This window comes from Paralichthys olivaceus, chromosome 9, assembly GCF_024713975.1.
Source record: "Paralichthys olivaceus isolate ysfri-2021 chromosome 9, ASM2471397v2, whole genome shotgun sequence".
NCBI lineage: Eukaryota > Metazoa > Chordata > Actinopteri > Pleuronectiformes > Paralichthyidae > Paralichthys > Paralichthys olivaceus.
Window position 1 is genome coordinate 14,596,397 of NC_091101.1, and position 24,332 is coordinate 14,620,728.

General features: G+C 40.0%; 3 protein-coding genes across 6 annotated transcripts; 1 reads left to right on the top strand and 2 right to left on the bottom strand.

The window, feature by feature from the left end:
- Positions 1-6,561: 6,561 nt before the first annotated feature.
- On the bottom strand, positions 6,562-13,151 carry eef1g (eukaryotic translation elongation factor 1 gamma). The gene is made up of 10 exons (XM_020082283.2): positions 12,930-13,151; positions 11,938-12,096; positions 11,644-11,707; positions 10,781-10,923; positions 10,465-10,608; positions 10,209-10,338; positions 9,756-9,957; positions 8,951-9,123; positions 7,705-7,829; positions 6,562-6,932 (listed from the first exon to the last, which is right to left on the bottom strand). Exons 1-10 carry the CDS (start codon positions 12,939-12,941, stop codon positions 6,774-6,776), a joined length of 1,311 nt encoding a protein of 436 aa, XP_019937842.1. The 5' UTR covers positions 12,942-13,151; the 3' UTR covers positions 6,562-6,773.
- Positions 13,152-13,160: 9 nt separating this feature from the next.
- On the bottom strand, positions 13,161-16,468 carry polr2g (RNA polymerase II subunit G). Its single transcript, XM_020082311.2, has 8 exons — positions 16,107-16,468; positions 15,714-15,823; positions 15,103-15,262; positions 14,719-14,769; positions 14,564-14,629; positions 14,328-14,399; positions 14,153-14,186; positions 13,161-13,449 (listed from the first exon to the last, which is right to left on the bottom strand). Exons 1-8 carry the CDS (start codon positions 16,116-16,118, stop codon positions 13,436-13,438), a joined length of 519 nt encoding a protein of 172 aa, XP_019937870.1. The 5' UTR covers positions 16,119-16,468; the 3' UTR covers positions 13,161-13,435.
- A 42-nt stretch (positions 16,469-16,510) lies between these two features.
- Positions 16,511-18,860, top strand: LOC109626391 (uncharacterized). 4 transcript variants are annotated; one of them, XM_069531427.1, is made up of 6 exons: positions 16,511-16,529; positions 16,807-16,929; positions 17,021-17,176; positions 17,263-17,362; positions 17,602-17,732; positions 18,174-18,860. In XM_069531427.1, the coding sequence occupies exons 2-6, from the start codon at positions 16,876-16,878 to the stop codon at positions 18,462-18,464; spliced, it is 732 nt and encodes a 243-aa protein (XP_069387528.1). In that variant the 5' UTR covers positions 16,511-16,529; positions 16,807-16,875; the 3' UTR covers positions 18,465-18,860. The 4 variants fall into 4 exon arrangements, with proteins under 4 accessions (XP_069387528.1, XP_069387527.1, XP_069387526.1 ...); XM_069531426.1 differs by lacking the exon at positions 16,511-16,529 and adding an exon at positions 16,626-16,644; XM_069531425.1 differs by lacking the exon at positions 16,511-16,529 and adding an exon at positions 16,637-16,655.
- The last annotated feature ends 5,472 nt before the right edge of the window (positions 18,861-24,332 follow it).

A 24,332-nucleotide genomic window follows, 5' to 3' on the forward strand; every position in this document is an offset into this window, starting at 1 on the left:
GTGTCTGCTTTCAGTGAGACTGCTCTTATTTGCTACATTTGTGTTCCCTTGAGAATGTCAGTAAACCCAAAAGTTCAGTCCAGTCCAGTTTGCTTTTGGGAGGATCATTGTTAAAAGCAGGCACTTAACTACACAAACCAGATTGTGTGTAAATAGAAGACTTCTTTGTAAACCAACTTCATTGTATTTTTTTCACACAATGCAACATTGTCAATGTTGTTGTGAAGGGTTTGAGCAGCCAATGCTGAAGACACAATGAGATAAACACTGTCAAACAACCATTGTCAGTCTAACAGAATGTCAGAGGAAACATTTTACAAATTCAGCCAGTGTTCTTCATGTTGGTAAAGATAACTTTAAAAAGCTAAGAAATCTTCAGATCCACATAGCATTTATGTAGCATTGTGAGCCGAACCTAAATTAAATCATATCAACGCAATGCATTGTGATATGATTCCATGCACTGTAATAAAATATGGGTGGGAAAAGAAAAGAAAAGGAAAAGGAATAGGTATATGATTACTGTTTAAAAATGAATAACCTGAATTTCAACTTTTCTTTGCTGCAGGCTATTTTTTCAGTGTCATCAAGAAAGGCAAACACAACTTCTTACTTTTACCTCATTGATTAACGTCTGAAACTATTTGCTCTTCTATGAGCAGTGAAGGGTTTTCAATTAATTCAGTAGCATTTGAAGAATGTTGCCAAATGACTGCTACTTTATTCTTGATGCTACCAGAAGATCTCAGAGGAAAATATTGCACCTGTTGCTCCGCTGTATTTTTTTTTACAGGGATATACTGTAGTTAAAGGTAAGTTAACTTTACACAAAACATGATACATGTTATCATTTGTCTATAACACAATTTCATTTCATAGATTGTTGTAGATTACATAATTCAGTCAAAAAAAACAGCTGTTTGTTGCAGGCAAAAACGATGCTGAGAGGGCGGTGCCAGGGACCAACAATGTATGTATAGTTAAGTTTAGCTTAAACAAAGAGCAGGAACTCACTTTAAAACCGAGGCCAGCTGAACAGTCAGGTGATAATTCTCTGAAAGGTCATCACAAGCAGCCTGTTTCAAAACATCTCATTGTTATCACTTTGCAATTTGAAGCATAATCATGATAAGAATATTGATTTATAGCTGTTTGAACACAGAGCAGTTACTTGCAATGTCTCATTTTAACTTTTATTGACTTTGCCTTTTTCTCTTAAACAGAAACCAGTGAAGCTTTAAATATAATTGGAAAACCTCCTGTGTAAAGCTGTGAAAGCTAGGAAACCGCCTCATCAACTATTGAAGCCCTTTTTAAAATGTAATTTAAGTTAATTTAATTAGCACTGATAATTGGATTTCCTTCATCTTGATCACATTCATTAGAAACTACAACAAATCCACAATGTTCCTGTTCAACACATTGGCAAAAGAAAATTCATCCTCAACTCAATTCCCACTTGTATTATTTGTTACACTGGATGCAGCATATTCCCATACATGTGATGTTGTGATCCGCCGCCCCTGGAGCCCTGTGAATACACAAGCTGGAAGTTCTCAAAACAAAGTGGACATAAAGTACCCACTGAGAGCTGAGTGTGTCCATGGAGAGATTACAGCCACAAAGAAATCACACTCACACAGCTAATGACAGTGTGCAGTACTCAAGATACAATATCTTGCATGGCACAGGTCACGCTGCCTGATATTTACTATCACCATAGTAACTGATCATCAGTAATCTTTTTGGAATTCCCCGCAGTGTGGGCTCCCTTACTCAACACACACAAACACACGCATAAACACACTGATGATTCAGGAGAGCGAGTTGTGCCTTTGGTAAGAAAAGAATGCAAGGGGGAGAAAAGGGGAATAAGAGACCGACTGAACTGTGGTTTCCACTGCAAGTTGTGAGTCACGAACACGAGGGAGAAAAAAAGAGACTATTCTGGGATGGCTGCTATAGCAACATAATAAGCAAGGAGGTAGGTACTTGCAGGGATGTTTCCATAGCAATGCCCTGTGTGTGTATGGATAAATATCACATGCCACGAAGCTGTCTGTAACATTGTAAGAAATTCTACTCTACTTTATGTTTGTTTAGTTTATTAAATTCTTTTTTAGACATGATGATCCCTCCACCCTCAATCCTGTTTCCCAAAGCAGGGTGTGCACAGTAAGCTCATCTAAACAGACTGATGCAGGGAACACCTTTCACAGGTTGGGTCTTGCCTCTGCAGTCATTATGCAGTCAGCGTAATAGTGTTTCTGAAAACGTACCTTCAGGTGTATCACTGTTGCTCAACTGTTTCAACTAATCGGTCCAGAGACTGTGAAGCAACAGCACAGTTTTGAAACTCAAATACCACAGTGTTTCTATCTTTCTATCTATCGGATAAACCCACCCTGTGATCAGTTTCTTTACAGTGTCTGAAAATCACTCACTCTTCAACTGTTTTGAATCATTGACCCATTTGGAGCGATAAGGGGGATAAGGTTTTTTTTGCGAGTGTCTCCTGCCTGTGGCTCACCTCCCATCTGTGCTTCATACCTTCCGAAACAGCACATTCCAGTCATAGCTGTAAATGTTCCAACACTCCAATTATTTCAGTTAGATGTATAGCTCCCAACAAGTCAATACATGAAGTGGAGATTAATTCCTCCCCTGAGCGAGTCAGGGTTATCTTTTCATACTCTCACTAAAAGCCCCTCCAGGTCTAAACTGCCTCTTTACATAAATGAGTTGAAATTGAAAGAGGAAATAAAATCTTTTGAAAAGAAGTGAAACAATGTAAGTTACTGTGACCTGCAATTTAACCTATTTACAAAAAGAAAGACAGTTGTACTTAAGTTTCCTGAGGAGATAATAGATAGGGCCCATTTAAAGATTAAAGGTTCAGTACACACCCAAACCACAAAGCAGCTGACACTATGATGAGTAACTATTTATCAGAAAGTTACTTTTTTTAATGCTGGATGCAGTGTTGTGCATCAAAGGATGAGAAAAGGTAATGTTTTGTTATTTCTATTATACTTTTATTTTATTGTGTTACTTAGGTTTGTTTTTCAAGACCAGGGATCAATATTTATGCACATGGTAGCCATGGTAGTGCATATTACAGTTTTGCTGTAGTTTGACAACAACACTCCCCATGCTCCACCTCCAGATTCTGGTAATATGAGACAGAGGCAACTCTGGGGTTTCATGTCCAAAAGTGCAGGGGCTGTCTGTTTTCCCTCTGCTGTACCTCTCCTCCTCTCTTCCTTCATGTCACACACTTTCCTCTCCTACACAGACAACCTCTGTGGCCGTGGCAACACAATCTCACCAAGAAAATATGTTGGTGTAATAATCGCTTTTCTAAAATACGACTTGTTTAAAGGTGTCAATCGCAGGCATTCTCATAGAGTCAGACATGCTCGGTTACTATATCAACTCGCCTTTCCCTGCCTTCTTCAGCTATTTCCCCTCAGCAGACCCACCTTTGACCTCTCTCATTCCATTCCAGTGCTGAATTACTATGCTGTGTTATAGTGCCACAGAGAAATGTGCAGCTGAGACCCCATTAAGTGCACAAATAGGAATTAACCTTCAGTCAGGAACAGAGGTTAAGATCTGTAGATCACTTTTCTTGCCTCATGGAAGATACACTCTGATGTCAAATTTTGAATTTGCATAATTCTCTTCTCTTCTCTTATATTTATCAGAAGCCTTACTTGCCTCTGCTTGAAACCCAGTTTAGCTATCTCATGATGTCCCAAGATGCACCTCAACTGCAAAGAGCAAACACACAAGGTGAAGTAACCCTCAAGTGCTGACTAAGGGTCCATTTTCCTGGCCCCATTCTGTATGCTCGAGTTTAATGTATTTTTGTGGGACTCGAAGCCCAACCCCAGACTAGTGTCTCGGGAAAACTCCATAAAATTTTGAGGGCGGGACTATGTGTGGTGGCTGAGTGCCGTCTCTGTCCACTGAGAGACGTCCCTACATCTATGACACACTCTTATATTAACTTATAAAGCTGCAGAGAGGGGAAGAAGATGTCTAGTAAAGGACTTGCTGCGACAGTTATAACCCTCAAAAACAATGTACACAGTCTTGTTTTTTTAGTCACAAAATGTTAAAGCCAATTGATGAAATCTGTGTTTGATTTGAACCTTTGACTCCCCAGTGCTAGCTCTTCACCTTTCAGTTCCAAGCCCTCCACCGACCACTTCAGTCTTTTCCAGATGTGCGTCCTGCACCCACCATATGCTGAGCACATGGATACCATGCCTAAAGCTCCTACGGGGGGCTGACAGCCACACAGGGAACTAGTGTGGCGAAACAATACAGCCTCTCTCTATGTTCCTCCCTCGCCAGCACTCCTCACTGTTGCAACTGCTTTTAAGAAAAATCCCCCTCTCGTGCGCGGACACAGAGAAAAAAAATTTACCAGGGAGCAAGAAATCGAAGAGAGAGGAAGGAAAAAGAAGTAGTGAGTGTGCAGCCAAGAGAGAAATGAAGACCAGGGGGAGGAAGGTTGGCAGGGCTGGATGAGAAAATGTTGCCATTGGCATAAGACTTCACATTGTTCTAGTGGCTTACTTTAGTTTAGCTTTTTAACTCTGCAGTTACTTGGTACAAACAAGGATGTGAGTATTTTATGGACTTTGTGATGCTACTTTTGCATAAGAAAATCACCTCAAAAGTCGTAGAACTGTGTGTGTTGTGCTGACATTAAATGTATCAGTGAGATGAAACAGCCTTTGTACTGCCACTCCTTCGGCAATCAAAGGGTTAGCTGTCAGCAGTGCTGTAACTGCTGCAATGCTGTGGGTGAAGCTGAAGTTATTTGCTCAAGTTACAGCCCTCTTCCACCGTGATCCACAGGATGGGTGAGTCATGTGTTCAAGGACTTGGGCGCTTCACTGTTATGGGAACATTTCCATTTTCAGATTTCCATGAGACCACAGAACAAACTAAAATGGCCTCCCTGATTCAGTACTACGGTGGATGGTGGGGCCAAAGTGATCTTGAATCATGCTTAGTAAGCTGGAAAAAATGACACATCTGACTCACTCCGGGATGTGCATCTCTCTTGTATGTGAGTGTGTCAGAAACAGAGACCCACCCAGGATTTTCTAAACCTCAGAACTAAACAAAAGATAACTGTTCTAAATGTTACCCAACATCACAAAGGTATATTTCAAGATCATGTGAATTCATAATGTTAACATCACTAAATATTATATGGGTGGGTCCAGGTGTCCTGGTTTTTGTACTGAACAAACAAAGAACTGAACAAAGAAATCAGTTATGGCAGTGGTGAAAATATAAGCCTGGCTGCAGGTGTGCAAACACACAACAAATGATCCAAAGTGTTGTGCACAAACTTTCATACAGTTGGGTGTGTCCGATTAAATCAAGTCCTTTGTCTTCACACTCACAGCATTGTTGACCTGGCACAGATGAAATTCAGATAAAGCGTCATAAACATGTTTGTCTTCGATCGTGATGAAAAATAGAAAATTAAAGGATGTTTTGACACTTGAAATGGTCTTTTCATGGTCTCTTCCTGTAAATGGGAATAAGAATACCATCTTACAGAGGTAGGCTCTGAAACAGGTAATTTTCACTTTGAGCTGGGTGTGATCAAACCAAAAGATCTTTTATGTCTGCCCGTCACATCAAGTGAATGATTAATTCTCTAACTGCATTTCTGTCTTGCACAACACAGTCTATGCTTGTACTTCATGTACATGGATTAAACTAAAGTTTTGATAAACTTTATGGCAAAGGTCTTGTTCAAGAGGGTTCTTAAGTAAGTTTTGTGTTTTTGACTGTTTTTCATTAAGATTTGTTCTAGGCTTCCTCTCCTTGGGGAAGCACAAGCAACATCAAAACAAGAGCCCATAGTTTAAAGCAGATGACATTCTTGTCTCAGTTTGTGCAAACCACAGATCTCTGGCCTCTCGTTTGTTCTCTGCTGGGTGAGCCTCATTCAAGTTTCTCAGTGATAAGGCTTTGTCTGACCTCTGCAGACAGCAGAGGGTACTGCAACCAACACTGTTCCACAGGGAACTGATTGGGTGAAAAGCAAAGGAGTTTTCTTCATGCTATGTTTATTTGCTCATTCACAAATAAGCTAAGCAGAAAGAAGTGCATGAAGTAAATCTTAAATGTTAGTCCTTTGATTAAGCTAAAAAGCTTTCAGTTTAGATGTGAGATTACATCCGACCACACCCAGTTTAAATGTTGGGTGTAGTCATTGGTGTGCACTGTTGCACAACAGTGAGTCAGCTCACCAAATGAATACACTCTAAAGCTGTCGCAATTGCAACTATAAATTCTTGAATAGAAATTTAATGAACAATATGCGCTGCTGTCAATTACTGTGCAAGTGCATTTAATGATCTATATGTGGAGCAAATAATTACATTTTCCCAATTTGTCTTTTTCCCTGGCTGGTTCTCTTGAACAGAAAGGATTTAGAAACTTTAATGAGTTTGTAGATTGGGTTATCACTGGAAACAAAAACATTTAGAATGAAGTCATACACCAGACATGAAATCCCACAGATGGCATTAAGAAAAATGCTTTATTTCGCAGGTCGAACAAAAAAAAAAAACAGTTTGGGGCCACTGAAATATTTCATTTGTCTTTAAACACTGTCGTTCCAAGTCATTCTTGAAGTTAGGTAAGCACGCGTTGGCTGAAAGTCCATAGGTTTATGTTTTGAAGAGCTGAAGCGCTGAGTGCTTTCTTTACACCATCCTGTCCCAGAGTCCTGCTCACTTGAAGATCTTGCCCTGGTTGAAGGCTTTACCCACATGCTTAAAGTCTCCCTCCCAGGCAAAGTACTCCTTCACCATGGTCTTGCAGTCTTCACTGTCTGGATCCAGCTTGCGCCAGTCGTATGATTCATAGTCAATCTGCCAGTCTGGGGACAGCTGGGGGAGGATGAAACAGAACAGTGAGTAATATGAATGGGAGCTAATTAGCCTGCAGGTTTAAACAGCAGATAACGTATCAACACCACTGATAATCAGATGACTGAGTACTCAGGTCAGCATATTCAACAGGGAAAACTTCAAATAGAGTGCATTCAAATGCAGATCATGCAAGATGCAGGCAAAGAATTTATCAATGAGACTAATTTTCTTCATCTCACACCATGTAATTTCGAGATACAATCCAGAGAAGTTCAAATTTAAGTAGTACAGACAACTCAATTTACAACTGAAATCTAAATTTTGAATCTATGACATTGTTAAATGTGCCCATAGCATGAACCAGCCTTTTACTCACAAGCAGAGGTGACTGGGATGAATATGGTCTCAAGTTTTTTTTCCCCCCATCAGATTAAGACTTGGTGCCATGAATGGACACTGCCTTGCCCAATGACAGGGGACACCACTTTTCACCACAGAGGGACTCCTGTAGTGCAGGTCTATTTCCCCCCAACAATTATAATCTCTTACATTTCAAGTCGTATTTTTAAAGGATGTTTAAAAGAATGAGACAATACGCTAGACCTTCAGCCAGACCATGTATATCCTGACAACAAAATATCTTGCACATTTTAAGAAGCAGCTAAGGAGGACATTAGTCCATCAATTATGCCAACATACCATCTTTGTATGAAACCAGTAAATGCTGGAGAGCACACATGTTATCAAGGCAAAACGACATGAGATGTGTTCCAAGATTTTGAAAACTTACAGGGAAGGCCAGCTCTTGGCCTCTGAAAATCCACAGACCAGAGATGCAGCTGTCATTGTTGGTGCCAAACAAGATGACACTGGCAAAGGCATTCTTTCTCAGTTTGTCCAGGCGCTGGAACATACCTGTTAATTAACGAAGAGGACATTTGAGTCATGGACATTTTAATGAATAGCGACAAGAATTCCCGATGTGGAAGAAATTGTACTTGACCGTAAACAAGGCACCATTAGCAATATAATTTAGGTTTTACAGATGATCCACTCCGTCAGCATTTCAGTAATTGACAAAAAGGCTCCAACTAAAATAACCTAATAGAGCAACATTTCAGTATCTCAGTCAGTGTATCTTACTGTGACCACAGCATGAACCAGCCTTTTACTCACAAACAGAGTTGACTGGGATGAATGTGGTCTCAAGTTTTTCTTCCCCCGTCAGATTAAGACTTTGTGCCATAAATGGACACCGCCTTGCCCAATGACAGGGGACACAATGCTTTTACCACAGAGATGACTCCCATTATAGTGGAGGTGTGTATTATTTAATAACAGAAAACATTGTGCAATAAATGTTTATTGATCAGCCAATTAGACTCCTATTTTCCTACTAAGAGGGACTGAATTGAATATCTTTAGTAAAACGTTAAGGGAAGCAGTGGCTGCTGCTTTAAAATCATTCTTAAGCAGCACTCACACCATATTTACTTATAATCTGTGTGCCAGAAATCCACTTCACTGAAATATGGGTCAAACTTACACTAAAGAGATGTAAGAGATACACAGTAACTTAAGACCATAATCACTGACCTATAGCTAATGTATAAGTATTCTATATGCCCAACTCAAAATCCATTAAAATAATAAAATAAATAAAAATAGGTCAAAACACGTACTAGGAAAAAAAAAACAGATTTACTGACCATTTAAGATATATGAACACAATGTAAACTGCCATTTTAATGATTAAGTCTGACAGACATCACACTTAAGCACATCTCTTTACAAGGTCACATGGAAGTTATCTATGAAGCATGCAGGTGAGGAAGGTCATGGTAAAATATGATGACATTCTACTGATCACTTATTGTGTTCTGTTTACATAATAGGAGACAACTTCAACAAATGAAAAAAAAAATGTATACATTATTATAACATTAATTTATAAAACCATTGTCTGTGCAGTCACATAAAAACAGTTACTTCCTTAGATCAATGCATTTGTTCAGATGGCTACTGCCGAGTCTCACCTGTGATAAGGTTGCAGCTCTTAAATGTCAGTGTAAGCTCCTCTGGGTATTTGTACTGGCCGTACCAGATGGAGTACCCCTCTTTGTCGAAGTTTTCCCAGAAGTGGGGAAGGGCTACTGTCAGGGTGTCCTCGTTGGAGTACTTCCTCTTGAACTCATCCATAACAAATGGGCTAAAATACAGAAAAGATCAGGTCATATACACATCTGCTGTCTACACATATAAGGAGAGGGAATGACAATGTGAGGTCAGTATAATATTGTTTGTGGCCTCAGCATGAACCAATTCAAACCACAAATCCGTTTATTTTTTGTTAAATGTGCCCATAGCATGAACCAGCCTTTAACTCACTGAAACAGAGATGACTGGGATGAACATGGTTCTGTTTCTCTTCCCCTGTCAGATTAAGACTTGGTGCCATATCTGGACACTGCCTTGCCCAAAGACAGGGGAGGGGGGCACACAGCTTTCCCCAGAGGAGAGTTTCCTTAATGGTGTACAGGCCTGTTACTGCCAAACACATGGTGTGTACACCAAACACCTTCCCTTGTGAAAAATTCAATGTGACATACACCTAATAATTAGTACTCATTTTAACTAGAGGGGACAGTACTCAAATAATTTGCTGAAGTGATCAGATGGATCAAGGCCTTATCCACATTCTTGATGTAGAACACATGTGACAATCTGCTTATTCATAAACATTTAAATTGTTAGCTAGACATGAGACAAATCTGAAGGGCAAAAATGAAAATTCATACCAAAAACTAACCCCAAAGACAAGGACAGCCTGCAGACGTTTACCTCTTTGGCAGGTGTGCAAAGGGGTCCTTGGCTTTGGGCTCTGCAGCCAAAACAGCATCACAGTCATCCATCTCTTCTGGGTCAGGCTTTTTCTCTTCCTTTTTCTTCTCTTTCTTCTCCTGGGGCTTGGCTGCCTCTTTTGGTGCCTTCTCTTTCTTAGGGGGGGACTCTTTCTTGGGCTGCATCTCTGCAAACTTTTTGGCTGGACAAACAGAACAATGAAAGACATGTTTAATGTCTTTGGATTAGTCTTCCCTGGGGCTACTCTCTGGGAAGGACTTGGGAAATAAAAAGCAAACTATTCCAAGCAATTTGACACAGTTTGCATAACACCCATTTTGATGTAAAAAAAAAATGAAGAATTTAGCAACAGAAAATTATTAATTTCACCCTTCAAAAGAGTAGTCATGTGCTAATTAAGTGTGCTGTTTGACGTCATCAGTGTTAAATTACCGTCAAACTGGGCCATCTTTTCACACAGCTTGACCTCTCCGAGGACAGCCTTGAACTGGGGCTGGTTGACGCAGGTGACAAACCAGCGGGTCACGTTGGGGTAAGGCTGACGGAAAGAAGGCTCAAGGACCTAGACGTTAGAAAGAAGAGTTTAAATCTTTAGAAAGAGCATAGACTCAAATCACTACACAGATTATAAAAATTGACCATTGAGTGTGTGGCTGTGTTAATGTTATCTGCTGTGTGCACATCAAACCTGTTTGTAGAGCCAGAGGATGGAGCAGACCACAGTGATGTCAGCAAGGCTGACCCTCTCTCCCACAAGGAACGTACGGGTGTTCAGGTGGTGGTTCAGCACTGTAAGCACTTTCTTCACGTCCTCCTTGGCCTGCTCTGTGGCCTGCACAGACACAGATAAAAACATGACAATGCAGGCTTACATTTGAAACCTACTATATAATTAAGTGCCAAGTCACAACAGCAGGGCAGTACACTCTGGCCAAGTGGCATCCACTTTCCAACAAATAATCATTTAAGTCTTATGTTTGTCCAAGAAATGCTGAGCAAGATACCTGCTTGTTGAACTGCATGATTCCGAGAGTGGGGAAGACCCACGCGCTGGCTGGAGGGATGATCTCAGAGTCAGCGAAGCTCACCCACTGCAGCACCTGGGCAGCAGCCTGGGGAGTGGCACCACGAAGGGCCTCATTGCTCACTGGAAATAGAAAATTAGACATTTTAGAAATCAATTTAAAAAAAAAAAATTTGACCAAGTGGATTTAACTAGCCTAACAGTGTACTACAACATTAATATGTCCCTTCAAGACCACAAGAACATTAAAGCTTCATAACAGGCATATCGAACATTTAGTGGTCCAACGTATTCCTTTTACCATATGCTACACATGCTGGCTCACTGTTGGCCCACCTCTACAGTGAAAAATGCATTGTCTACTGTGAAAACAAAGTAATATTTTAAGAATCTGAATTCAATTTCACTGACTGGACAGACACATGCCACCATTACTAAGCCTTTGACATACATTAATCTTCAATGAAACTGTTTCCTTAAACCATGTGGTAACACAATACTTTGTGATTTTTTTTCTTTACCCCTCAGCCTGACCAGGCAGCTGTTTCACGCCACAGTGTCAGAGTTGTGGCCATACATGGAAGTCTAAGTTACTTGTAAAGGCCCAAGCACCAACTCATGAACAATAGGACTGACTCTCAAACACACCCTCAATGCCCCTTCTGAAGCATATCCTATCACTAGTTGAGAATATTGTATCAATATCTTTATCTTAACCATCTAGATGTCACCACCAGATATTATCTTGCAACCCCCCAGGTTGAGAATCACTGTTCTGGATGAACATCCTAACCTAGAGTGGGTAAAACTAGGCATTTGATTATTAATTAATTTGAGACTTACGGTAATGAGCAATGGCATTGCTCTCAAACAGACAGAAGCCGTCATCTCCCTGGTAGGCGGGGACCTGCAAAAAAACAACGTGGCTCATTTGGTTTATTATAACAGCAGAATCAAGGAGTTGTGTGCAAGAGCAGATTGGCTTGCCACACGGTAGTGCAGTCAAACCAGTTTAAACTGAATGAGTTGGCGCAAGGAAGATACACAGCCTTTGGTTATATTCATTCCTAACATTGCAACTAGAGTAACAGCTAAACAGAGACAATCCCTGTAAACCAACAAACCAGTAGCACTCACCTTGCCCAGAGGGAAGTTGCTGAGGAAGGCAGGAGTGCGGTTCGTCTGCCCGAAGGTGAAGGCAGGGGAGCTGCTGGCGACTTTGAGGCGAGCGCCACTGTACTGGGCTGCAATCTGGGCCTTGAACGCCCGCCAGTTCTCTGGGTACGAGTACAGAGTCTGAAAGAAGGAGACAACACTGAAATGATTGCTGCAAATGAAAATAAAATAATTTAATTAGAAATAATTTGGCACAATTTTGTAAACAGGACTGCTACATGTTTACTTGGCCTTAAGATGTTTTCATATCGATGTTAAAGTACATGGTTAAATAATTGAAACGTCCAGAGGAAAACTGGGTCATCGAGCCATCACTCCAGTTAGAGGGCATGATGGGACTTTGAGTTTTAATGACGCAAATGAATGAAGCCATTTAAAACCTGATGTTAGCCACGTTTTAAAAATTGGAAATGAAGGAGACAATGGTGACACGCTGAAAGACGGCTAAATAAATCTTACAAAAGCGACCCACCACAACCGAATGTAGTTTTGGGCACGAACCAACAAACAAAACCCAAAGGTTTTCACGTGGCTATTTGTTAGCTTCTAAGGCTAACTAGCATCATACTCGTTCGTAGACAAGCAAAACCCGAAAGCTACATAGAAAACAAAACCAAACCGGTCGAGAACCAAACGGATTAAAGGTGGATATTTAAAAATGTAGCAGGTAATTTTCACAGAATGAAAATTGTTAAAGGTAACGTGGCACTAGCCTGCGTCAGGAGAGGGGCGTCATTCACTTTCAATGCTACGTCAGTGTAGCACAAGCTAGCTGAATGAAGACTGAATGAACATCTCCTTAAATACACACTTAATCTGCCCCATCTCACACCCAGGACACGGCTCAGACCGAGATATATTCAATAAGAGCCCAGATGCGACCGATGTTCGACGGATTGAGTCAGAAAGTTCACACGCAGCTTCATCTGTGGCCATTTCTCCATCTTACTCACCCCTGCCGCCATCTTCAGGACGAGAGAAAGAAAGAGCGAGGGCGCGCTCCTCTGACGTATTTACGCCCAAAAGACGTGCGCGCCCGTGACACTTCCGCGTTCACATTTCGGCTCTGGATTTGTACGTAGGGGTGAAGCGGTGCCACGTTTCAGCACGTTACAACAGATTTAAAAAAAAATAAAAAATATATGAATGTAGTTACTTAAAAAAGACAAAGATATATATATATATATAAGAACAAATAAAATACTTTATTACTTCCTACATACAAAATAACAAACATAGCTGAGATGGAAATTATGAATTCCGTATGAAAGAGAGACTAAATGCATGGCTTCCAATAAAAAAGGAGAAATACAGTCTGTACAGCGTGATAATAAAACAAAATAAACTGTGGGCTTCACTGCCTGTCACCAAACCACATCAATCACAGTAGAAAAATATTCATTACAACAAAGAAAGACACTACTACATAAAATGTTCCCTGTGCATCCTGTGGTGTGAATCAGCTCACAAGACCTGAAAAAAAAAAAGAGGACGGGGAGTTCAATTAACAATCGCAGAACAAAAAAACAACACACATTCAATTAACAAGGCCAGTACTACAAAGCAGGATTTGTGGTTAGTGAGGCAACTTCTTGTTGCATCATCTTCTGGTATCAGGTTAAATCGCCATGGTGCCCTATACTGAGCACCAAACCAAATCCAGAGCTGATCATGTTAGAGATAAAAGTGTAGAAAAACACTGGCTTCTGACCAATTGAAAAATGGCATTAACATTCAAGGAAGATCCTGTAGAGCTTAATGGGGCAATCATGAAAGGGTTTCACAGGATGGCAAACATGTGTGGAGACTGGACCAGAACTGTCCTCTTTATTGCAGTAGGCCAGCTCCACAACAGGCGTGCACTCTCGTGAAGAAAGACACCCTCTTTTTAAGCATTTTGTTTCATCTGGGCTGCAGTTTAGTCAAAGCCATTTCATTGTGTTTTTGTATGCTGTTATCATCTAACGAGAGAGGTGATTAAGCACTTCTACATGGAGGCGTTCGGGAGATGCTAAGCGGACCTAGCGAGGTTGTTAGGCTTAGTGAGACCAAATAACAAAGAGATATCCAGGGTATACAAGCCTCAGGACTCCTACATTTGCTATATTGCAATTAATGACCGTCTAATGAGCACATCTACCATCTGTATGACAGTGTTCTGAGGTATGATACTCACCAAGATAGTCATCCATGAGAGATCCAATAGCAAACTGAAAAACAAATAAAAAGCAACGTACACTGTGTTATTTCTACGAATCACAATGTAACATTTGACATATAGTCACACATCTTTTTCTGTATCGATGTGGAAACATTGCTCCATATCTTTGTTAAAGAAATAATACACTTACAATGTCATTTTTATCCACTCTTGTTCCCACAATCTTGAGCCGGATCTCATCATCTTGCTGGATAACAATGTCCTTGAAGAGAACAGAGGAAAAAAGTTTAACTACAATGATCTAGATTTTTTCATTGACTGTTTCATTTTAAAAAGCTGTTAAAACCAAAAAGAGGAAAATATTTTCAACCGAAGGTTGCATTTTTTGTTCTACAAAATAACACAAATAACACTGAATATTCTTACCTCATCAACTGTCTTATAACAAGGAGGGTTGGAATTGGGGTCAAACTCCATTTCTGAAGGGATGGACTGAAAAAAAGAAAAGACAAGATATAGGATATTAATATAAACCAGGGCAACCAATGCAGGCAACAACTATAAATGTTACATGGACTCACATGGCGAGAGATGAAGCAAGACATGGGACCAATTTCTGTGAACAATCCAACCTGTAAGAAACAGTGAAATATAAAATAAAGTTTGAATATCGTACATATTCAATAATAAATTCCTCTATTCCACTTTATCAAACTGGTATCAGTTTACACACGTGAACACACATGTTAGCAAATAAAATAACCATTCAAACAACAGTACAGATTCCTCTGAAGTATATGCATACATCTCATACACACAAAACCTTATCAAGCAATGCGGAGTCAAACTGATATATTACCTCCCCCTTGTACAGAGGCAATTAAAATACTTTCATCATATAAGAATTAAGAACGTTCAAGACATCCGTACAGCAGCTTCTAAACATGCACTGCCCTCTTGCTCACCTTGTTGACTTGAGTGACCACAGCGTCCACCACTTCCCCCTTGAATGGGCGGAACACAATGGCCTTATACTTGACTGGGTACAGGACAAACCCTCTGCCTGGCTGGATTACACCTGCCCCAATGTTGTCAATGGTTGTGACTGCAATCACAAAGCCATACCTGAAAGAGAAAAAATTAACAACATGAATGTTTCATATCCATGCTGGAATATGAATACAACACTAATGTATTTATAGTGTGTATTCATATTTGCATGGTAATTTAAAATGTCAAAACAAACAGAAAACAAGAACATCCATCTACTTTGCTATTTAAGTTGCTATTTTTTAATGGTCCAACTTAAACTTTTGATTTTAAACACAATTGATTAATTATAAGTAAAAATGTGTACAAAATAAGGTTTAAACTATTTTAACAAAACATGATCCAATAGGTTAAATAGCATCAACAATCCCAAAACAGTTAACACCAGAATAGAGTTAACTAATATATAATTCATGTGATTTAAGATCGCTGAACTTTACTAATCTGATCCATATATTTTCAACAAAGTTGATCAAACCATTGCATTTAAATATCCTGCATATAACTGAGTGTTGCAGCCACTCACTTGCCAGTGCAGGTTCCCTCCACCTCTGTGAAAAGCTTCTGCTTCACGGTGTTGAGGAGGTTCGGACCAAAGTACCTCGGGTGGAGCAAGATTTCATGCTCCAACGAAATCTGTGAGCACAAAAAGTACGTACAAGACAAGGTTTCCGTTATTAATGATGCAACAATAGGAACTAAACACTGTTTTAAACGCGTATGAACGTGAGACCGCGTGTCGTTCATGCAACGAAAGAGGGACAAACGAATGTGTCCGCATGTCATCAAAACAAAAACGAACGTGGAGAAGTTCTGTTCAGCTACATTAGCAATGCTAACCAAGCAGCGTTGACGGTGACGCTTTCTAAAGTAAACGCCATTAGCCAGCTCGTGCAGTGAGAATTACACTCATACTTACATGGTAAAACATCTCGGATGTGATGCCCAATTACACCCCGGTTAATATTATTGTTTTGAAAACTTACAACAACTGAATTTGAGTCAATGAATAAAAGCCTGACGCTTATTCGCTACGCAGTCTCTTCCGGGTCAGCGGGTCGACCATCGATGAAATCAGACCGTTGTCTTTCAGGAAGAGTTCGGTCTCTGGAATAAAGATCTCATACTATCCACACACATGCTCATGAATATGATGCTATATAACTAAATAACTTTTATAAGCATTGATTAATTATATATTTCGACTCTAAACAATAGACAATAGAAGCAAAATATGGCGTCAGAGTCCCCTCCACACACACAGCCTGTCCCCTAGCGGTGTGGAGGGATAGTGCAAGAGGATGGCAGACAGCGGGCTTGGCTCAGTGCTGCTCTGTGATTGGTCAGTCCGCTGATGTCAACACATATTTTTTTAATATAAAACCACTGGACTTGTTTCCTTGGATTGATAAATGAATCTGCCTCTGATCATCAGTTTGTCCAAACTTCACATGCATGTAATCGTGATGTCAGTCAATATGTGATGGGTTGGATTGTAGGACGTAGGCTGATTATATTATTATATTATGATCGTGACAGATGTATCAATAATCTCTCGTCTTGTTTGTTTGGACACGCCCTCCTGCCACTTCCCTGTAAACGTCCTGCGACAAAACAAGAAAGCAAACATTCTCGCTGAGATCTGACTCTTCCGGGACTCCGTACCTGTGCAAGTTCCAGGCTATGACATGGCGAGTAACCTCATCTCCAAGTTGTTCCGTCCCCCTGTGTTCACGCAGCTTGTAAGTACTCGTATGTTCTCTCACTTTCTCCTGGTCGTCTTTGATCCTGTCTCCGTTTGACACCCATGTTCCTCTCCGGTTCCACGGCCAGGCGGCGCTCCGGTCCCGGGGGAAGGTGGCTGCAGCTGCGGGAACCAGACTTCTGTCCGGTGACCCCCCTCCGGAGAAAATCAGCCGCTATCCAGTCCCCAACAAGAAAGACTTGCCTTATGATGTAGTGGAGCTCATGGAGGAGGTTGAGTCTAAGGTAGAAATAAACAAACACATGAATGAGTGAGACATTCAACTTTGCTGCATTTGTTTTAATACCTAATTGTGCTTGTGTGTCCACAGGGAGGCTTTTTGCCAAATGTCTTCAAAGTGCTCTCTCACAGGCCTGCAGAGTTCAGAGCTTTCTTTTCTTACTACAACGAACTAATGAACAAGGAGACAGGTGTGTGTGTGTGTGTATATATATGTGTCTGTGTGTATATATATATCTATATGTCTATCTATAGCTATAAGGGCCAATTTTGACTCAGTTCCATCACTGTGTGACAGGATCGGCAAGTTATGCAAGATATCAGTTACATATCATGCAGGAGTGTGTCATACACTATGTGTCGTTAGTTTGTATGTGTTGTGTGTTGTTTTTCCTTATTTCACATTAACTCAGTGTCTAATGTCTTCCAGGCAGTTTAACCAAGGCAGATCGTGAGCTGATCGTAGTCGCAACCAGCATTCACAACAAGTGTCTTTACTGTGTGGTATCCCACAGTGCACTGCACCGCATCTACTCCAAGAAGCCCACTCTGTCTGATCAGGTATCACCTTTTACTGATCGTTAGCCATTGATATCAGGCCCCTAAATATGCCTGTTTTTATCTGTGAAAATGTCTCTCTCGCAATGGTTAAGAAAGAGGAAAAGAAAAAAAATCCCAGATCCATGCCAAAATGTTATGTTTTCTTTCTTGGCCTATGTCCCATCCTTCCACCAAGCTTTGTGGAAATATGTTCAGTAGTTTTTGTGTAATCCTCCCGCACAAAGAAACCAGCTAACATCAGGCATGGGTGTTTTAAATGAGAAGAAAAGGAGAAATATATCTTTCTTGTTCCTTTTTTATATGTATTATATTATAGTCATTGACATTTTAACATCCATATATTTCTCCTTTTTATAACAAATGTATTCTGTTGTTTGCTTTCCTTCCTTACTGTAAAACAAAATATTTCCTCTAATCTGTCCTCTCCCTGCCTTCATCCAGGTTATTACTAACTATGAGAACGCAGAGCTGGGACCTAGGGAGCGCGCCATGCTGGACTTTGCAATGGCCGTGTGCCGCAGCGACACCATTACGGAGAAGCACTTCCAGTCTTTAGAGGAAGTGGGCTTTGACCGTGAGGATGCCTGGGACATCGCTGCCATCTCTGCGTTCTTTGCCATGTCCAACCGGCTCGCCCACCTCACCGACATGCGGCCGAACCCAGAGTTTTACAATATGGGCCGTATTCCCAGGGACAAGAGCAAGGAGAAGGCAGGCGGGGACGGCAAGTGAAGAGTGACACAAACAACAGCCCTGTTCAATGCTTGTGTTTGTTTTTGAAGGAGAGACATAGATGGGCCTGTTTATAACTACTCCAGGACTGTGTAACATGTGGATTACTCCAGTCTATAAAAATGTTACTGGGTCTATTGATTACGTGAGGGTGACAGTGTGAGTTTGTGTATTTTCTATGACATTTTAAATTTGGGGTATAAATGGTTTATTATACACTTGCCATGTTGGTGGTGGTTGGGGAGTATAAAATATTTTTGCAGTTGTTTTTTAATCTCTGATAACCCATGATACAATTCACATAAATATCAATTGTCTTTCAACTCTATTAAATACGGTCTGTTCATACATATTACATTTTTTAATATACAAAGAAACTTTATGTTAACACTTCAATTCACAGTCTCACTGCATCTCTTTATTTCCTTGTTTGTGAAATCAACTGAAAGAACACAAGCTCAAAATAATTATTTCTGCTATATTTAATTTTCTTGATTTTTTTAACTCTCACAAGGATAAGACTACTTTTCTTTCATCTGGACCACAGTCAGTGCTGGGCCAGTGTCACACCACCAGATGTCACCATATACATATTGAAATTGCTTAAATTACACCAGCAAAAGTCGGAGTGCCTGGCAAGGCGCGTTCCTCAGTCAAGGCTGATTGGCCACTTAATCATCAAATAGATGGTTTGATATTATATAACTACAGATCACTATCTGTAAAAATGTCTGAAATTCACAAAATTTTTAAAACAAAGCCCTATCTTACAACTGTGACTTGGCACATATAACTGACCGATTGCAGGCTCCCCCCAAAAATATATGTAAAATATATTTTTAAATGTATAAAAACCTAACCACTCAAATATTGTAAAGATACAATAATAATTATAATATATTATTATTATTATTATTAATAATCAAAATTTCTGATTAATTTGTTTGTCATGTGCTACATCATGGATTTAATTAATTCTGGTAGAAACACTGCGAAGAAAGTGAAAAAGAAAATCAATGATCTGCCCATTTATTCACTCCAGAATGGAGTGGGTTCTTCTTTGGGCCATATCCCAACCCCCATAAACTTCTTTGGAAATCAGTTCAGTAGTTCTTGTCTAATCCTGTTTACCAACAAATAAATGCTGATGAAAACTTTCTTTTCAGGGGTAACCATAAACCATTTTCATTATCTGAAGTCACACAAGTCAAACATGACTCCAGGCATCACCAGAAGATTCACTTTGGTGTTAAAATAATGTTGGAGTCCCACTCACAGGGTTGCAAAGGGAGCTATACTGCAAACTGTCTTTTTCCTTCGCTGCCTTCTTGAATATTTAGGGACATATTTGCTTAAGAGAAAAAGTGTCATTTCATATGGAACTGTGAATGTCAAGTCAATGTCTGATTTCAGCCTGAGGAGCCAATGTGCCTGAAGGTCATCTAAACAGGATATCTACATCTTCAGGTACAAACATAATCACATTAAATATTCTGACAGAGCTCTAGACACAATGTTCCACTCACATTAGTGAAGGTCGTTTTCCCGAAAGTTTCCTCTGGAGCACTCTCTGAAGATCAAATTAATATTTCTGCTGTTAAAACATCGATATGAACTTCAGCGATAAATATGAAATGAAATTAAAGCTTATTTGACATATGAATTTGACATATGCAGTTTTCCTGCAGGGTGAAATTTGCAGGCTGCAGAACACAGCTCGGCTCAAAGACTGTAAATAACAGAGAAATGTTTAGAATTTGTAACACGGTCATGACATTTTCCCTCCAAATCACTGTACGTTGACAGAATATCAACTTTTAAAAAAATCTTACACTGGCCTGCATATGCAGTATAAATGTAACATTATTCCTGTCATTCACTCCAGACGTCCCGCAGTCAGTCAACCCACATAACTCAAAGAGAGATAAGAATTTGGGTTTTGTAAGAAGTGCTTTTCATCTTCCAAGCCTCCTCTGGGTGTTTGGGCAAATCTTGTCCATTTCAATTTAATACAACTTTGAATGTTGTCAGATAACTCCTCCAATCTTCACTGTTAGTGAGGAGAAGAGGACTGGCCTAAAAACCCAATTGTTCTTATGTAAATTGTGTCTCCAGTCTGCAGCTTCTTCCCCTTTATTGTGAGGTTAAGCTCATTATTTGCTAAAACATCTGTGTTGCTTTTACAAAAACTGTAACTTCACATCCAAATACAATAAAAACCCAAAGATAATTTGTCCAACAGAGATGTGAAGGCACAAAGTGGGAAACTGTCTTCTGTTGTAGGGTAAGTTGATATAAGGTGTCAGAAATCAAAAAAAGAAGCATGAACCTTGACAGTTGGAAATCCATGTCTTTTGGTTCATGAGGCATTTGAATGGTAAACAAAGAGAACTCACTACTTCCTAAAAAACTGTTGCTGCTGCTGTTGTTTCGTTAAACCTTGCAGGATTCATCTTTGAGTCTAAGTGACCCACGCACGAACATGGGTCCAGAGGAGGATAACAGAGGACATTTAGGCTAAAAAACATGGGTTAAATGATGCTGTTTCAAGTCGAATATAAATGTCGGGGCTTGCGGACACTTGGATATTGGATTTAGCTGCAACGCTGTTTACCCCTGAAACCCCAAAAGTGTTTTTTGGACTCAGACACTTCACCCACCCATAGTGGTGAGGTGATGAGTGAATTTAAATCTTTCGGTGATCTATTCCTTTAAGGTAAAGCCCTCTCAAAGCAAAAAGTGTACCTTGAGTACAAGTAAATGTTTGTACCAAAATTCCCTTTAGGTGTTCTTGAAATATTGTACATAATCTAACATGTTCAAAAAATATGCTCCAATGTCCATGTTTTCTTTGCTGCTTCTATACAGTAGTTGTATCATATCAAATATTTATTAAACCATCACATAAAGTAAAAAATAATTCTGGAAAATCAAATCACTGACTTTGACAGAGCATAAAGAACAATAAAATATAATGACATATATATGGACGATATGTGAAAGCCTATTTCAGGATGTTTTCCCTCTTTTAACCAAGGCTTTATTTAGACAGGAGGGATATACTCTCCCTCTGTGACTCACTGAAGTGAATGCAGACGTACAGAAGGACTGAATTCTAACAAGGCAGGCACATATGGGACATGAGCAAATGGAATGATGCAAGGATGAGAGCATTATCATCTCCTGTTAGGAATGTGTCATTTCCTGTAAAAAGTGTGTGTGAATATGTAAGACTGCAAAACTACATATATGCACAATCTTCTGTGTTAATGAGTGTGTGTGTTGAATGTGGATGCTCTGTGAGCATTTGCAGCTGGGGTCACTTGCATTAATTCCGTTTGATTGAATTTCCCATGTAACAGCGCATCTACTTGTTCCCTATCTGGGAATTGAATCCCCAAAGACTCAACATCAGAGATAGAACATGCAGTCAGTCACACAGCTGCAACACAGAGAGCAAAAACTAAAACACTCTATGTGGCAAACATGTAGAGGTCAAGGTACTATTGTCTTTGCAGTGAAATTGTCATCCTCAAATGTTAGATTTGGCCAAGAGTTCGATGTCAGTCTCTGAAAAATACACTGAATGAAAATATATCTCACCCAGGGAGATTTTACAAAGACAAGTTTTTGTAATAAGCAAATATGTGATGAATGACAAGATTTTTCTTCTGATAGTGTTATTACATTTTGCATAATCAACTGAATCCTATCATAATGTTTTCCCCTCAAAGGTTCCTGATACTGATATTGGTCCTTATTATCGTTTCATGTCATTCCAGCTATCTGTAAAACACACAATGGAACAAATTTTCATTTCTCAGGACCGTGTGCACAAACAAGCAGTTAAAAGACAATAAAAAAGCAGTAGTTTTAAAGACAAGTGTGATAATTATAAAGTACAATTAAGTGCCTCACTTAAAATGATTTTAAATAACAAAAACATAATATGCATAATTATTTATTATGCCTGTGATTTAAAAGTAGGGCTTATGGCATATGGAAAGAACCTGTTTCAAAAACGCTGGCTGTCTTTGCTTTTATGGAACAATATTTCTTGCAAGACAGCAACACATCAAATAGTATCTAAACTCCTAATACACAGGCTTAATTTAACTGTTTCCCATCACTATCACAAAGAGGTAACATACTGATATGGGTTATATATTCAGGTAATCTTTTGGTTGTTGTTTGCAAATTTTAAAAGTATGAGGGATGAGATAAATATATGTTGCAGTCAACAAGGAAGTGTGATGCAAAATAGGTTGAACAGAAACGTCAGTCTGCACATCCTGAATCTGATCAGGGAGGTAGACCTGTCATAGCAACTGTCATGTAACACATCGTGATGATAAAAGTGAATCTCGGATGAAGGTGTAAGAGGAGCTTTAAGAGCAGCCAATGAGCCAGCGAGAAGGAAGTAAAAATACTACAGATAATTTGTAGCTATCATGTCCACAGGAACACAATTTCTGCTACAAACCATCCCCACAACACTGAAGCAACCACTAATACGTTGCTTCTCCACATAGCTGAGGTTCTTTAATGACCTCTCACTCAACCAGTGTGAGAAGTGTTTCAGATTAGACCGTTCCAGACGGATAATCCAAATGCACATTCACTCAGATTACTTCATGCCTGCAGATTACAGGTCATGCATCATCTCATATTTGCTGCTAAAAGAGAGAGATGGAGAGATTTGTGCATGTGCTGTTTTTATTTGTCTACATACAGTTGCTATTTTTATTTGTGTGTTTAGAATGTTTGGCTGCCTGGGCATTTACAGGTAGTCTATGATTCTTTGTATGCCCCCTGCCTTTATTTTCCCTTTGAAGATATTCAATAAGATCAGGTGCTGTCAATGCAGACTTCAAACTGTGACATGCGGCCTGTCCTCTGAGCTCTGCAGCACACTGGAACTAATAACGTCAGTGTTGGATGGGATCATTTTATTGCAGTGATGTGTATGGTATAGGCTTCAATCCCATCTAAACATCAAAGCCTTCGATCTGCTTTGTTTTATTCTGTCTCTGTTTTCACCCTGTCTAGGTTCCAGATTATTGCTTGAATCTAGGTTGTAATAATTATTTCAGAAGTCTGCTCTTTCTGCGCTCGTCCTTGAAACTTGGCAAGATCATTGCTCGGCAGACTCTATTGTGAGCGCACGCAGGTGCTGTGCTCATTTGTTTGTGTGCGGCAAGAATATGAATATCATTTGACTTGTTTAATTGCAGCCATGTGTTCGGAGGGGATTTGCAAATCTCACATATGAAACTGGAGTTTTGCCTCAGTGAGAGAGGAGGAAAACCCTCAGGACAGTGAGAGGCGACTGATAGATGACAGGACTCCCTGCCCAGCCAACTCCTCCACCGCTCGCTCATTTGGTAAAGCGCCACATTTACATTCAGGCCGTCCCCTCTTTTTCCCACCCACTGAAATTAATCAGGGCTTATTACCCTAATGAAAGTGTCATGGCAGAATGAATTAAATAATGTCATAAGAGATTACTGAAACAGGAAGGCACTGTGAAGAAAGGTAAAAATAGAAAACAATAAAGAGAACAGAGACAGAGGGGCAAAAGGAAGTAGAATAGAACTGTATGAGAAAGTGAGAGACTGTTTATATCTGAGGAGCAGACAGGTGGCCTGGCAACATGCAGGGCAAAGAGGGGAAAAGAGCTTCATCTGGTGTGGCTGAAGCATCCAGCAAGGTTCTCAACCCCCAGGGGATTGTGGGAGTGTTGTGAGAGTCCCTCCTACCCACAATGCATCTGACACACATACACACAAACACACAGCGAAAGCTTTCTTTGAACTAATAAAGCCAGCCAAAGAGTTCAGCAGGAAGAGGTCAGTCTCATATTGGATA

Excerpts from the sequence above, each read along its gene's own strand:
- LOC109626391 (XM_069531427.1), top strand. The coding sequence starts at position 16,876 with ATGGCGAGTAACCTCATCTCCAAGTTGTTCCGTCCCCCTGTGTTCACG. Across the intron at positions 16,930-17,020 it reads CCCCTGTGTTCACGCAGCTT|GCGGCGCTCCGGTCCCGGGG; the intron begins GTAAGTACTCGT and ends TTCCACGGCCAG. Across the intron at positions 17,733-18,173 it reads AGCCCACTCTGTCTGATCAG|GTTATTACTAACTATGAGAA; the intron begins GTATCACCTTTT and ends GCCTTCATCCAG.
- polr2g (XM_020082311.2), bottom strand. Across the intron at positions 15,263-15,713 it reads GAGGGAACCTGCACTGGCAA|GTATGGCTTTGTGATTGCAG; the intron begins GTGAGTGGCTGC and ends TTTCTCTTTCAG. Across the intron at positions 14,630-14,718 it reads CTTGCTTCATCTCTCGCCAT|TCCATCCCTTCAGAAATGGA; the intron begins GTGAGTCCATGT and ends TCTTTTTTTCAG.
- eef1g (XM_020082283.2), bottom strand. Across the intron at positions 9,958-10,208 it reads AAAGATGGCCCAGTTTGACG|CCAAAAAGTTTGCAGAGATG; the intron begins GTAATTTAACAC and ends CTGTTTGTCCAG. Across the intron at positions 9,124-9,755 it reads TTTGCACACCTGCCAAAGAG|CCCATTTGTTATGGATGAGT; the intron begins GTAAACGTCTGC and ends TCTGTATTTTAG.